The 14684-nt window shown below is 43.2% G+C and overlaps 3 protein-coding genes across 3 annotated transcripts in view; 1 reads left to right on the forward strand and 2 right to left on the reverse strand.

The window, feature by feature from the left end:
• Nucleotides 1-4467: 4467 nt before the first annotated feature.
• Nucleotides 4468-6610, reverse strand: LOC149972941 (arg8-vasotocin receptor-like). The gene is made up of 2 exons (XM_090213455.1): nucleotides 5573-6610; nucleotides 4468-4798 (listed from the first exon to the last, which is right to left on the reverse strand). Exons 1-2 carry the CDS (start codon nucleotides 6426-6428, stop codon nucleotides 4719-4721), a joined length of 936 nt encoding a protein of 311 aa, XP_090069581.1. The 5' UTR covers nucleotides 6429-6610; the 3' UTR covers nucleotides 4468-4718.
• Nucleotides 6611-13346: 6736 nt separating this feature from the next.
• LOC149972942 (calcium-independent phospholipase A2-gamma-like) overlaps nucleotides 13347-14684 on the forward strand; it is a 29740-nt gene continuing 28402 nt past the window's right edge. Inside the window, exon 1 of the mRNA XM_090213456.1 lies at nucleotides 13347-13445. The gene's annotated coding sequence lies outside the window, so the exon portion shown is untranslated. The remainder of the gene's footprint in view (nucleotides 13446-14684) is intronic.
• Nucleotides 13700-14496, reverse strand: akap14 (A-kinase anchoring protein 14). The gene has a single exon (XM_021576869.3). The coding sequence runs from the start codon at nucleotides 14378-14380 to the stop codon at nucleotides 13862-13864; it is 519 nt and encodes a 172-aa protein (XP_021432544.2). The 5' UTR covers nucleotides 14381-14496; the 3' UTR covers nucleotides 13700-13861.

The raw sequence follows: 14684 nt of genomic DNA on the forward strand, positions 1-14684 counted from the left end.
CACTCCCAAGACATGCTAATATAGCTTAGCCTACAATTGCCATGGAGACACAAAAGCCCCACAGTAACCACTCTGAACCATAGAAGCCAATGAAGAGTCCAAATTGAGTGTTTGTTTGCAGTACAAGACGAGCCAAGTAAACAAACCTGTGGTTGCTGACAGGTGTTCCCGTCATTGTTCATTAGAAATCATCTGTAATTGGGACTGATTGGCTGGGAGAGAAGTCTCTTAATTGATTTTGTATTGAATGCTCAGTCGGTGTCCATCAAGGCTAATTGAGGCTTGTTCATCAAGTAAATGAACAACATGTTCTTCAGTTAATTCTATAAAGGCAGGTGAGTGACAGGTGAGGTAATCTAACTTCAGTTAATTCTATAAAGGCAGGTGAGTGACAGGTGAGGTAATCTAACTTCAGTTAATTCTATAAAGGCAGGTGAGTGACAGGTGAGGTAATCTAACTTCAGTTAATTCTATAAAGGCAGGTGAGTGACAGGTGAGGTAATCTAACTTCAGTTAATTCTATAAAGGCAGGTGAGTGACAGGTGAGGTAATCTAACTTCAGTTAATTCTATAAAGGCAGATGAGTGACAGGTGAGGTAATCTAACCAGTTAATTCTATAAAGGCAGGTGAGTGACAGGTGAGGTAATCTAACTTCAGTTAATTCTATAAAGGCAGGTAAGTGACAGGTGAGGTAATCTAACTTCAGTTAATTCTATAAAGGCAGGTGAGGTAATCTAACTTCAGTTAATTCTATAAAGGCAGGTAAGTGACAGGTGAGGTAATCTAACTGTAACCTGTAGAATAAACCCTACAGTACAGCACATACAGTAACATGTAGGAGCCATGTCTTAGGAACAGTGGGTCTTTATAAACTATATTAAAGCAGCACCACACCACTGTTTTGGTAAAAAGCTGAGGGAGAACTATATGTTTAACCATGTTTTGAGGCTATACACTGTTTACAATTGCATTGTTTACAAATATTGGAGTAAAACAAGTTTTTCGATTGGGTTCTGATAGGGTACGACAATTAAACTAAACTCATAGGTCATTCCTAAGTAATATTCTTTAAGAATCGATGGGTAGATAGAATTAATTTCAAAGCCCAAAGATGGATGTAGGAAACGCAGCCTGCCCCCTTAAAGACAAAGTACAGTCATTATGTGAATGCAGGTAGTGGTTATGAAACCCGTTGGACAAGCCATACTACATATCCTATATTGGCATGAGGGGGTGTGGTATATGACCAATACACCACGGCTAAGGGCTGTTCTGAAGCGCAACGCAACACAGAGTGCCTGGACACAGCCCTTAGCCGTGGTATATTGGCCATGTACCACACACTTGCTGAAGTATGATGATAGCTTTCAAAGTGAACATGAAAGGCATTTCTCTTCCTCACAGGCAATTTGTAATCAAGTCCTTTGTTCTATTGTCTGCATGTTTACAAGATGGATAAACGTTTGTGAAGAGAATAAATCGTCTTGTGTTTGTCATTTCATGGTCTGTTATTCAGGCAGTCTGAAATTCACAGTAAGTGACCATGAAGAAAACCACAGCCAGGAGCAATCATAACAACATTGTTATAAAGGAGTTTTTGTCAACTCATAAGATTAGTTATAAGGCATTTGTTAATGGTTGATTAATGGTTTGACTCACCATTTATATACATTTTTATCAATGTATTTATATACAGTAGTAGTTTATATACAGTAGCAGTCAAAAGACTACCTCATGAAGCTGGTTGAGAGAATGCCAAGAGTGTGCAGAGCTGTCATCAAGGCAAAGGGTGGCTACTTTGAAGAATCTCAAGTATAAATTATATTTTGATTTGTTTTAACACTTTTCTGGTTACTACATATGTGTTATTTCATAGTTTTGATGTCTCCACTATTATTCTCCAATGTAGAAAATAGTAAAAATAAAGAAAAACCCTTGAATGAGTAGGTGTGTCCAGACTTTAGACTGGTCCTCTATGTTACTGTGTTTAGTTAGCCAAGACTCAACTTGAAGTTCAGTCTGCCTTCAAATCATAACTGTCCAATATGTTTTCACCTCAGGGACGGATGAGGGTTTTGACTTGAAAAACGTACGTCAATTCGTGAATAAAGGTGTTGCTTGTACTCCTAATTATCCCATTATCCAAGCCACAAAACTGAGAAGATTTAAATAATGCTTGTTTTTCATTAAACTGCATTTTTCGTCAGCATGCTAGGCTAGGTAATGCTAAAGCAACTCATTGGATTCACAACATTATATTAGGGGCTGCAAAATAGCTTATTAATAATTAGTAAATAGTTTATAAGGATTTAAATTAATCATCAACTGAGGTATTAGTAAGTAAATGTTCTCACATTTATAAATGTACTCATTAACAATGAATAAATATACCATTCATGACATACTGTATATAAATACATTTATAAATATGTAAATATATGCTGAGTCAAACCATTAATCAACCATTAACAAATACATGATCAATAATCTTATGTTGACAATAACTTAGGTTGACAAATAAGTACATTAATTGTAGATGATTAATCATTTACTAGTTAACATACTATGATGAAACAATTTATGAATGATCTCATAAATCGTTAATAAATGATTTAAAATAACGTTTATAAATGCGTAAATGACTATTTAGAGATTTCTTAATGACATTTACAAATGTAGGAATAATGATGAATAAGTGCTAAGTCATCTCTTTACAAACTGTTTCTATATTGTTTATTAAGGGACCTTAACATAAAGTGTTACCAAACTGTCAATAGCATGCATGCAGGGTCGGGTGGGTTACTTTCTAAATGTAATCCGTTACAGTTATTAGTTAGTCTGTCCAACATTGTAATCAGTAATGTAACTTTGGATTGCCCAAACTCAGTAATGTCATCTGATTATTTTCCCTTTAAGAGGCATTAGAAGAAGACAAAATGGATCCATCAAATGTGTGTCATCATAGTAGTCTCTGATTGGTGGTCATCATTTGGTGTGTCATCATAGTGCTCTCTGATTGGTGGTCATCATTTGGTGTGTCATCATAGTGCTCTCTGATTGGTGGTCATCATTTGGTGTGTCATCATAGTGCTCTCTGATTGGTGGTCATCATTTGGTGTGTCATCATAGTGCTCTCTGATTGGTGGTCATCATTTGGTGTGTCATCATAGTGCTCTCTGATTGGTAGTCAGACTTGCACAGGTGAAACAAACTTTAACTTGCGTATTTTTACAATTGAATGTCATTGAGGAAACATAAAGGTGTCATAATGTATTTTTTCCTGCAAACATCCTTTTTGAATTTAAAAGTAATGGAAGACGTAACCATCTAGTATTTCAACAGCATCTGTAATCTGATTACAATATTATTGCCGGTAAGGTAACTGATGGTTATCAGATTACATGTAATCAGATACTCCCCAACCCTGCCTGCATGTGTCATACCATTTTGTTTGAAGCTAGAAGGGAGAGAGCACAAGCATATGTCAGTCATTGGAGTTATTCCTTTGACAGTGTGCTTTCCCAGAAACCCCTGAATTATTTAACTTCCCTGTGGAACTTTTTATTTCACCTTTATTTAACCAGGAAAAGCCATTTGAGACACAGAGTCTCACGGGAGGCCTGGTCGAGAAGGCAGAAGCAATCAACACAACAGTAGAGTAGTGTTCAACATGAAACACAGTCAGCACAACCACATGACCCCACCTACAGGAAACATTTACACTCCTCTTGAGCAGAGTAATGTTCAACATGAAACACAGTCAGCACAACCACATGACCCCACCTACAGGAAACATTTACACTCCTCCTGAGCAGAGTAATGTTCAACATGAAACACAGTCAGCACAACCACATGACCCCACCTACAGGAAACATTTACACTCCTCCTGAGCAGAGTAATGTTCAACATGAAACACAGTCAGCACAACCACATGACCCCACCTACAGGAAACATTTACACTCCTCCTGAGCAGAGTAATGTTCAACATGAAACACAGTCAGCACAACCACATGACCCCACCTACAGGAAACATTTACACTCCTCCTGAGCAGAGTAATGTTCAACATGAAACACAGTCAGCACAACCACATGACCCCACCTACAGGAAACACAGTCAGCACAACCACATGACCCCACCTACAGGAAACACAGTCAGCACAACCACATGACCCCACCTACAGGAAACACAGTCAGCACAACCACATGACCCCACCTACAGGAAACACAGTCAGCACAACCACATGGCCCCACCTACAGGAAACACAGTCAGCACAACCACATGACCCCACCTACAGGAAACACAGTCAGCACAACCACATGACCACACCTACAGGAAACACAGTCAGCACAACCACATGACCCCACCTACAGGAAACATTTACACTCCTCCTGAGCAGAGTGTTGCACCAGGGTTTTAAAATAATGTTCGTATTAGTAGATAGATACATTCAGACGTGTTCAGTGAATTATTCAAATCGTGTACAGACGTGTTTTATTGTTGCATTACGCAAAACAGAGAACATACAGATATCTATGTAAAGACACCTCAAATGTTCTACTGCTCCAGTTCCTGCACCTCTTATAGAATATTAGCTTGACAGAACATACATTACATTTGCTTACTGCTGAGAGCTAAAATGGTCGTCTTGCTGATGCTGAGCCTTCTGTGAAGCTGAAAGTAGCGCCCTGGGCCAGAGCTAGTCCAACATAGTGTCTCCTAGCTGTAGTAAAGATAGATCCAGGGGTTGGTACAGCTGTTTAGACTGGCAAGCAGCATGATGATGACAAACAGTGGACCTGAGAGAGAGAGAGAGAGAGAGAGAGAGAGGGGGGGGGGGGGGGGGGAGATATGGCATGATAAAAATAGCACTACAGGAATCCACAGAAAGAATGGGAAAGGTCATGCAAATCAATGGAACTGGAGGCCAATCAGTGTGATTAAACTAGATACCTGTGGCTTCTAGATACCTGTGGCTTCTGGATACCTGTGGCTTCTAGATACCTGTGGCTTCTAGATACCTGTGGCTTCTAGATACCTGTGGCTTCTAGATACCTGTGGCTTCTAGATACCCGTGGCTTCTAGATACCTGTGGTTTCTAGATACCTGTGGCTTCTAGATACCTGTGGCTTCTAGATACCTGTGGCTTCTAGATACCTGTGGCTTCTAGATACCTGTGGCTTCTAGATACCTGTGGTTTCTAGATACCTGTGGCTTCTAGATACCTGTGGCTTCTAGATACCTGTGGCTTCTAGATACCCGTGGCTTCTAGATACCTGTGGCTTCTAGATACCTGTGGTTTCTAGATACCTGTGGCTTCTAGATACCTGTGGCTTCTAGATACCTGTGGCTTCTAGATACCTGTGGCTTCTAGATACCTGTGGCTTCTAGATACCTGTGGTTTCTAGATACCTGTGGCTTCTAGATACCTGTGGCTTCTAGATACCTGTGGCTTCTAGATACCCGTGGCTTCTAGATACCTGTGGCTTCTAGATACCTGTGGTTTCTAGATACCTGTGCTCCTAACAATGTAGTAAAATGACAAGCAGGTACACAAATAAAATCGAATTTACCATTTGTGGGCGCTGTACTGGGACTCCATGCAGACCACAACTGGACCACAAAGAAGGGGCTCCAGCATATCGAGTAGACCATAATGATGACGAATGTCATTTTGACCGTCTTCAACATCGCGCTCGAGACCCCTTTGGTGCCCGTGCGCCTGACGCTCGTGGAAGCCTGGAGCGCCTTTCTCTTCATGTTAAAGTATATCCCCGTGCATATTTTAATCTGGCAGTACAGCAAGATGATAACCGGGAGAACAAACACTGATAAAGTAATCCAGCTGATGTATATTTTAGAACCCCAAGGTTCGATAAATGTCGCCCAACAATCATACAGGTTGTCCTCTAGTTCTTGGAGAGAGAAGATGAAGAGTTGCGGAGTGCTGAAAGCCAGAGAGACCAGCCACGCTGCGCCTATGGCGACGTACCTCTTAAAAGAACCCTTCAAGAACGACACCATGGGTTTGCAGACCGCATGGTACCGATCTATGGTCATGGCCACTATCATGTATGTGGAGGCGAACATCCCAACCACCTGAAGATATTTCACCGACCTACAGACGAAATCTGAGCCCCGGAACCGGTGCGTAATCTCCATGCAGAACTGCGGTAGGACTTGGAAGAAAGCGACCACTAGGTCCGCAAAACACAGGTGCAGAAGGAACAGTTGGGTCCTTGTATTCATCTTGCGCTTCCTCCAAAGTGCATGCAGAAGGCACAAATTCCCACATGTGGCTAAGACAAAAATCAATCCCAAAACCCCAGCTTTTATAAGCGCAAAGTCGTGTTCACCTGTCTCATCAGTTCCTCCCGCGTCCTCCCGCTCCGAACTGCCATTGCCACTATAATTGAGTTGTAAACTCATTGTCCCTTACAAGATTTTTTGGTTACCATTTTTTTTCCATTGTTAATTATGTTCAGAAAATTAGGTCCAATACTTTCCTATTGGCAATTCGGCCACTATCTCTCGCCCGATGATGCGCAGTAGTTCTGCGCAGCAGCAACAAGTGCTGGTAGCTGGTAGTAGCGTCGTATTTGCCTGACGACTCACCCTGAATTTGCTGCTCCATTGATAGCTACATACCTTCAAGAAACGTCAGTTTGGCCGCCCGGCGCTATGTGGTTGGGTAACCCTGCAAGCATCGTCTGTCTATGACATGTTGTACGGGCCATCACCGTCCCAGAAAAGATGGGCAGCAACGACAGGTGCATCAGAGCTGGAGGCCTGTTTAAATATGGCTCTGGATGCACGGATGAAATCAGAATGTGCTGTATAGGTAGGTGCGCAGTGCGCATTCCCAGAGTGTAATGAACATCTAGGCTTCAATATGAACACCTCCCCTGGCTTCACACGTGAGTGCACATTCATTTCCTTCAATGTCCCTCATTTCCATTTTCTGTCAATATTAATTGTAGACATAGACCAGTACTTTGTGACCATCAGCCACATGGGCCTAATGAAAAGCCTTTCTTCCACAGAATACAAAAGGAATAGACGACATCCACCCCTAAACTAGACTCTTTCCAATTGAATCCATGTTGAATGTGATTGATAAAAGTCAGGTATAAGGACTTGTATCCTTTACAATGTAATGTAAAAGAACATTGGTGTTTCCCCCTCAGCATCCATGTATCAACATGACCCATGTGGATTTAGAAGCATCAAGTCAACATCTGTATTGACTGGTCACTTCATATTCCTGGAGGAAATGAATTCCTAGAGATGCAGACTGTGGTAAATGTCATATTGTGACATGATGTGTTTCTACCGTTACTCTGGGCTCTGTGAGAGCACTTCTCTCTGTCCTGTTTCACCCAGGTCCTTTGTGACAGTCGTGAAGAAAAGGTGATTTGTACAGTACTTATCAGCAGGAAGGCACATATCTGACAGGATGTATTGAAGCTGAGATTTGTGTCTAGCAGCTTGCAGATCCTTCGCTTCTGAGTGTTACAGTGTGCTGAGTGATGTTATTCATTATCCACAACCTCTCCACACCATGACTGTGTCGCAAATGGCACCCCATTCCCTACATAGTGCACTACTTTAGACCCTATGGGCCCTGGTCAAACGTAGTGCACTATATAGGGAATAGGGTGCCATTTGGGTCGCACATCACATCATGCTAGAATAAAAGGCTGTTCTCCATCAGTGTGAGGAAACACTGACACTGTTTATGGTGCTGTTAAGTACCACATAATAGTATTTTCCTACTATACATCTATTATGCATTTCATGCCACCCATCCATGCCACCCGTCCATGCCACCCATCCATGCCACCCGTCCATGCCACCCATCCATGCCACCCATCTATGCCACCCGTCATGCCACCCGTCCATGCCACCTGTCTATGCCACCCGTCCATGCCACCCATCTATGCCACCCGTCATGCCACCCGTCCATGCCACCTGCCTATGCCAGCCGTCCATGCCACCTGTCTATGCCACCCGTCCATGCCACCCATCCATGCCACCCGTCCATGCCACCTGTCTATGCCACCCGCCATGCCACCCATCTATGCCACCCGTCATGCCACCCATCCATGCCATCCGTCCATCAATCAATCAAATGTATTTATTTATAAAGCCATTTTTACATCAGCAGATGTCACAAAGTGCTGTACAGAAACCCAGCCTGAAACCCCAAACAGCAAACAATGCAGATGTAGAAGCACGGTGGCTGGGGAAAACTCCCTAGAGAGGCAGGAACAGGAAGAAACCTAGAGAGGAACCAGGCTCTGAGGGGAGGCCAGTCCTCTTCTGGCTGTGCCAGGTAGAGATTATAACAGTACATGGCCAAGATGTTCAAAAGTTCATAGATGACCAGCAGAGTCAAATAATAATAGTCACAATGCTACTTAATACAATGTTTACATACCCTACATTACTCATCTCATATGTATATGTATATACTGTACTCTATATCATCTACTGCATCTTTATGTAATACATGTATCACTAGCCACTTTAAACTATGCCACTTTGTTTACATACCCTACATTACTCATCTCATATGTATATACTGTACTCGATACCATCTACTGCATCTTGTCTATGCCGTTCTGTACCATCACTCATTCATATATCTTTATGTACATATTCTTTATCCCTTTACACTTGTGTGTATAAGGTAGTAGTTTTGGAATTGTTAGGTTAGATTACTCATTGGTTATTACTGCATTGTCGGAACTAGAAGCACAAGCATTTCTCTACACTCGCATTAACATCTGCTAACCATGTGTATGTGACCATTAACATCTGCTAACCATGTGTATGTGACAAATACATGTTATTTTATTTTATTTGACAATGGTTGTGAGAGGGTGCAACAGGTCAGCACCTCAGGAGTAAATGTCAGTTGGCTTTCCATAGCCGATCATTTATGCCACCAGTAATGCCACCCACCATGCCACCCGCCATGCCACCCATATTTGCCACCCATCATGCCACCCATCATGCCACCTACCATGCCAACCGTCATGCCACCCACCATGCCACCCGCCGTGCCACCCACCATGCCACACGCCATGCCACCCATCATGCCACCCATCATGCCACCCACCATGCCACCCGTCATGCCACCCACCATGCCACCCGTCATGCCACCCACCATGCCACCCATCATGCCACCCATCATGCCACCTGTCATGCCACCCACCATGCCACCCACCATGCCACCCGTCATGCCACCCACCATGCCACCCACCATGCCACCCATCATGCCACCCACCATGCCACCCATCATGCCACCCACCATGCCACCCATCATGTCACCCACCATGCCACCCACCATGCCACCCATCATGCCACCCGTCATGCCACCCACCATGCCGCCCACCATGGCCACCCACCATGCCACCAATCATGCCACCCACCATGCCACCCATCATGCCACCCATCATGCCACCCGTCATGCTCAGTGACAGGGAGCAGTATGATCAGGGCAACATACACACAGACGTAATGTGCATATATTAGTGATGCTCTAAAGCTCGCTGTCGTAAAGCAGGTCAGAAATAGACCCTTTTAGATGATTCATCCAGTGTTTATCACGTTTCCACTGCTGCGTCTTCTGTCTTCACACATCAACTTTTACACAGCATGTCCTCTATGCCTAAAATATATATATATATATATATATATATATATATATATATATATATATATATATATATATATATATATCGTTGTTGTTCCCCAATGGCTCTTAGCTACACTGAAATACACTCTGAAATGAATCTGGAGTGGTGCTGTAAAGCTGTATCTAACTACAGTATACAGTAGATCTGAGCTACACTGAAATACACTCTGAAATGAATCTGGAGTGGTACAGTAAAGCTGTATCTAGCTACAGTATACAGTAGATCTGAGCTACACTGAAATACACTCTGAAATGAATCTGTAGTGGTGCTGTAAAGCTGTATCTAGCTACAGTATACAGTAGATCTGAGCTACACTGAAATACACTCTGAAATGAATCTGTAGTGGTGCTGTAAAGCTGTATCTAACTACAGTATACAGTAGATCTGAGCTACACTGAAATGATTCTGGAGTGGTGCTGTAAAGCTGTATCTAGCTACAGTATACAGTAGATCTGAGATACACTGAAATGATTCTGGAGGGGTGCTGTAAAGCTGTATCTAGCTACAGTATACAGTAGATCTGAGATACACTGAAATGATTCTGGAGGGGTGCTGTAAAGCTGTATCTAGCTACAGTATACAGTAGATCTGAGATACACTGAAATGATTCTGGAGGGGTGCTGTAAAGCTGTATCTAGCTACAGTATACAATAGATCTGAGATACACTGAAATTATTCTGGAGTGGTGCTGTAAAGCTGTATCTAGCTACAGTATACAGTAGATCTGAGCTACACTGGCCACTTTGAAATGATTCTGAAGTGGCGCTGTAACACCACATAGCAATAACTGCAATTCTGTCTTCTATGATCCCCTGGGATTCCCAATATCCCCACTCAGTGTGATTCATCTTTAGGTTGCGGAGCATCGCTCACTGTGTACAATAGACTTTAGAATGAATCTGCAGTCATGCAATAAAGCCATATGAGTGTAATTGACTTCTATATGACCTCATGGGATTCTCTATATCCTCAGCCTCTGTGTGAATCATCTATCGGTTCCAAACATCTGACCATCTCTCTGTGTCTTGTTTACCCCTATCATCAACCTTACCTATACGGTTCCCGGGAGCACGGTGCAAGACCTGGTTGCTATGGGGACTTGTCGTGGTTAAGAGGGAAGGGGAACTTGAATTGGATTGTGCCACTAATATATGGAATTATCTGCTGCCCTTCATAGAAAGGAACAAAATTTCAACGTTTACTATTGAGTCACTTCAGAGCACTGTGACAGGAATCTGGATACAGTGTATAATCAGAGAAGACTTTTATTCTATAGATGACAGAACAATGATGACATATGACATAATAATGACGTATGACATAATAATGACGTATGACATAATAATGGGTTTGCTTCTACTGTATGTTTTTGATTACCTCTATTGAAACTGTTGTTACTGTTTGAATGGAACAAAGTGGGAGGGTTTTTGCTATAAAACATCCATGCATCCATATATACACAAACACAAAAATGTAATTGTGTTTAATTTTGGCAGCTAGGATCAACAGGAATATCCAGCAGCACTGTGCCTCTGTGGGTTGTTTCTGTGTTCCTCCAGCAGCACTGTGCCTCTGTGGGTTGTTTCTGTGACCCTCCAGCAGCACTGTGCCTCTGTGGGTTGTTTCTGTGTTCCTCCAGCAGCACTGTGCCTCTGTGGGCTGTTTTTGTGTTCCTCTAGCAGCACTGTGCCTCTGTGGGTTGTTTCTGTGTTCCTCCAGCAGCACTGTGCCTCTGTGGGTTGTTTCTGTGTTCCTCCAGCAGCACTGTGCCTCTGTGGGTTGTTTCTGTGTTTCCTCCAGCAGCACTGTGCCTCGGTGGGTTGTTTCTGTGCTCCTCCAGCAGCACTGTTCCTCTGTGGGCTGTTTCTGTGCTCCTCCAGCAGCACTGTGCCTCTGTGGGTTGTTTCTGTGCTCCTCCAGCAGCACTGTGCCTCTGTGGGTTGTTTCTGTGTTCCTCCAGCAGCACTGTGCCTTGGTGGGTTGTTTCTGTGCTCCTCCAGCAGCACTGTTCCTCTGTGGGTTGTTTCTGTGTTCCTCCAGCAGCACTGTGCCTCTGTGGGTTGTTTCTGTGTTCCTCCAGCAGCACTGTGCCTATGTGGGTTGTTTCTGTGCTCCTCCAGCAGCACTGTGCCTCTGTGGGTTGTTTCTGTGCTCCTCCAGCAGCACTGTGCCTCTGTGGGTTGTTTCTGTGTTTCCTCCAGCAGCACTGTGCCTCTGTGGGTTGTTTCTGTGCTCCTCCAGCTGCACTGTTCCTCTGTGTGTTGTTTCTGTGTTCCTCCAGCAGCACTGTGCCTCTGTGGGTTGTTTCTGTGCTCCTCCAGCAGCACTGTTCCTCTGTGGGCTGTTTCTGTGTTCCTCCAGCAGCACTGTGCCTCTGTGGGTTGTTTTTGTGTTCCTCCAGCAGCACTGTGCCTCTGTGGGTTGTTTCTGTGCTCCTCCAACAGCACTGTGCCTCTGTGGGCTGTTTCTGTGTTCCTCCATGTTATTACACTCTGTACCAGAGAGTCATTTATTCAACTGGTCTATACACACTACTGGTGATGTAGCTACTGTTTGTGTCATGTAATAAGGGTGGAAATCCAATAAACACATTGAGAACTCTATGGACCTTTAGAGCAGGCACAGGAACAGGCACAGACACAGGAACAGATACAGGAACAGGAACAGGCACAGGAACAGACATCGGAACAGGAACAGACACAGGTTCCATTTGGGACCCATCCAGACAGTGGTTTTACATTGAGGTTTGTGAGAATTCGTGGGCACCCCATTATGAGACCTGAATGGACCTTGTCCAATTACCTTTGTTGAAGTCAATGTTCCTCCCAACCATGTTGTATCAAGATAAGAGACACTGAGCTCATTTGCACACCTTGCTGACATTTCACACTGCATGTTGTTGAACGAGACTGTGCATGGAACAATCCATAGTAGAGATAGATACATCCTCAATGGGAAGATCAGTGAATAATCTCTAAATCACCCATATTTAATTTGCATCACATGTTGATATTTATTTATTTTTATTTTACCTTTATTTAACCAGGCAAGTCAGTTAAGAACAAATTCTTATTTTCAATGACGGTCCGGGAACAGTGGGTTAACTGCCTGTTCAGGGGCAGAACTTGTACCTTGCCAGCTCGGGGGTTTGAACTCGCAACCTTCCGGTTACTAGTCCAACGCTCTAACCACTAGGCTGCCCTGCCGCCCCATATTGTATTTTATCAATTGAACAATCCTCCTCTTGTGATTGGGTTAACAACAGAAATAATAATGTTATAGATAAACCATTAGCTACTTTCGGTAGTGGGCTGTATGTGGCTATGTCGCTCTCCATGATGCTGGACTGTTGTAGATTACAATCGGATGCACACTCCATCTAGATTTGATCAAATCATTAGTTCATACTCTAATTGGTGAAATAAACATTTGTGCCAAACATAAGTAATACAAATGAGTCATGCGGAATGATTTTTCTCCTATTTAAATTCAATTAAATACTGTAGCTGTTCCACAATGAAACGTAATGATTCACACAGGGAGGATTATCTCATATAAAATGCTGCCCTCTAGTGTTACAGAGCAGTCAATGCATGCCCTCTCGTGGTTGGTGGCTAGCGGTTGACGTGCCTATGAAACAGCCAATCGAGAAGCAGAGCACCGTAACGTGATCTATTGTATAGTTACACATTTCCTGTTTTCCTTAGCGAGCAGATCTGTCAATAAAACGCTGACTATTCAGGTAATTTCCTTGGATGAAATGTTACATTTGTCTAGGTTTTTATCATAATCTACAAAACACCTTTTGAAATGGGCTGTCGTAAACTCAATGATGATTAGCGAGCTGATGCTGCTTTGCCAGTTAGCTAACCCAGCGTAAAATAAATTAAGGTTAGGTACTAGTTGCTGTGTTGTATCGCTAGTTAGCAAAAAAACGACCGAGTTGTTGTAAAACACATAGCTTCGCTGATATCCAGCTATGTTTTTTTCCAACTCTTCACAGTGAAGGCAGTGGTCCCTTTATTGATACAAGCCCATGTAATGACTCGTGTGTTCCCCGTTGGCCTGGAAATGTACTCGCTAGGTAACGTTAGGTGTCTCATAAGAGATGAATATTCGCCACAGAAACGTTAGCTGTCCATTCCAATGTTTACATTGCTAAAAGTCGACAGTATTCTGGAGCAACGTTTTGCTCTCGATGACGTCTTTCAACCACTTCTCCCTGAACCTCGTTTTCCCTGGCCTGTGTGTCAGCCTGTTCGACTCCACTAGAAAGTACACCTCCACGGGCAAAGTCTGAGGTTTGATCTTGGAAATCACAATGACAAAGTAGACACTGGCAGTCGCCTTGGGGATCGGTGTGCGTCGGGTGGGGATGCTCCATTGTGCCCGGTAGTGGTACTGTTTGTGAAACTCATGATCCGTCTCCTCGAGGAATACTAGGCTAAAAAGCCAGCTGGTGTGCACCTCCCATGTGTGGATGTACTCCTCGATTCGCACTTTCCCCAGTTCAATTGTAAAGTCCTTGCAAGTGATCCATTCGATGTTTCTAAACTCGTATTCGGTGGAGTCTTCCACCTCTTGCTGGTGGCCGAGGGCACCGCGTGCGTTCTCCAGTACATTTTTCACGATTTCAGATGCTCTCAAGCTTAGGTTTGATGAAGGCCTCTCGTCCATAGTGTTTCTCTTCGTATATCAAAAATTACTTTGATAAAGTATTTGGAAACCCGTAGATATCATTCGTTTTCTACACTGGAAAACGAATGTTGTTGTTTTGAAGGGTTTCCATGGCTACCATGGAACAGAAGGAACATCCGGGGATTTGATAGCACTGGTTGGCCATTCAAACCCTATCTATTTTTTGTGTGAGACAAATACCTTTGTTCATTCTAATGAGGGGCTCCATTGTGGTTTTACTTTAGGCTAAATGGTATGTTTATTTAGCTAGACTTTGCACAAAGTCCTCTGACATCCATTAGCT

This window comes from Oncorhynchus mykiss, chromosome 21 (genome assembly GCF_057628025.1).
Source record: "Oncorhynchus mykiss isolate SJ-2025 chromosome 21, ASM5762802v1, whole genome shotgun sequence".
NCBI lineage: Eukaryota > Metazoa > Chordata > Actinopteri > Salmoniformes > Salmonidae > Oncorhynchus > Oncorhynchus mykiss.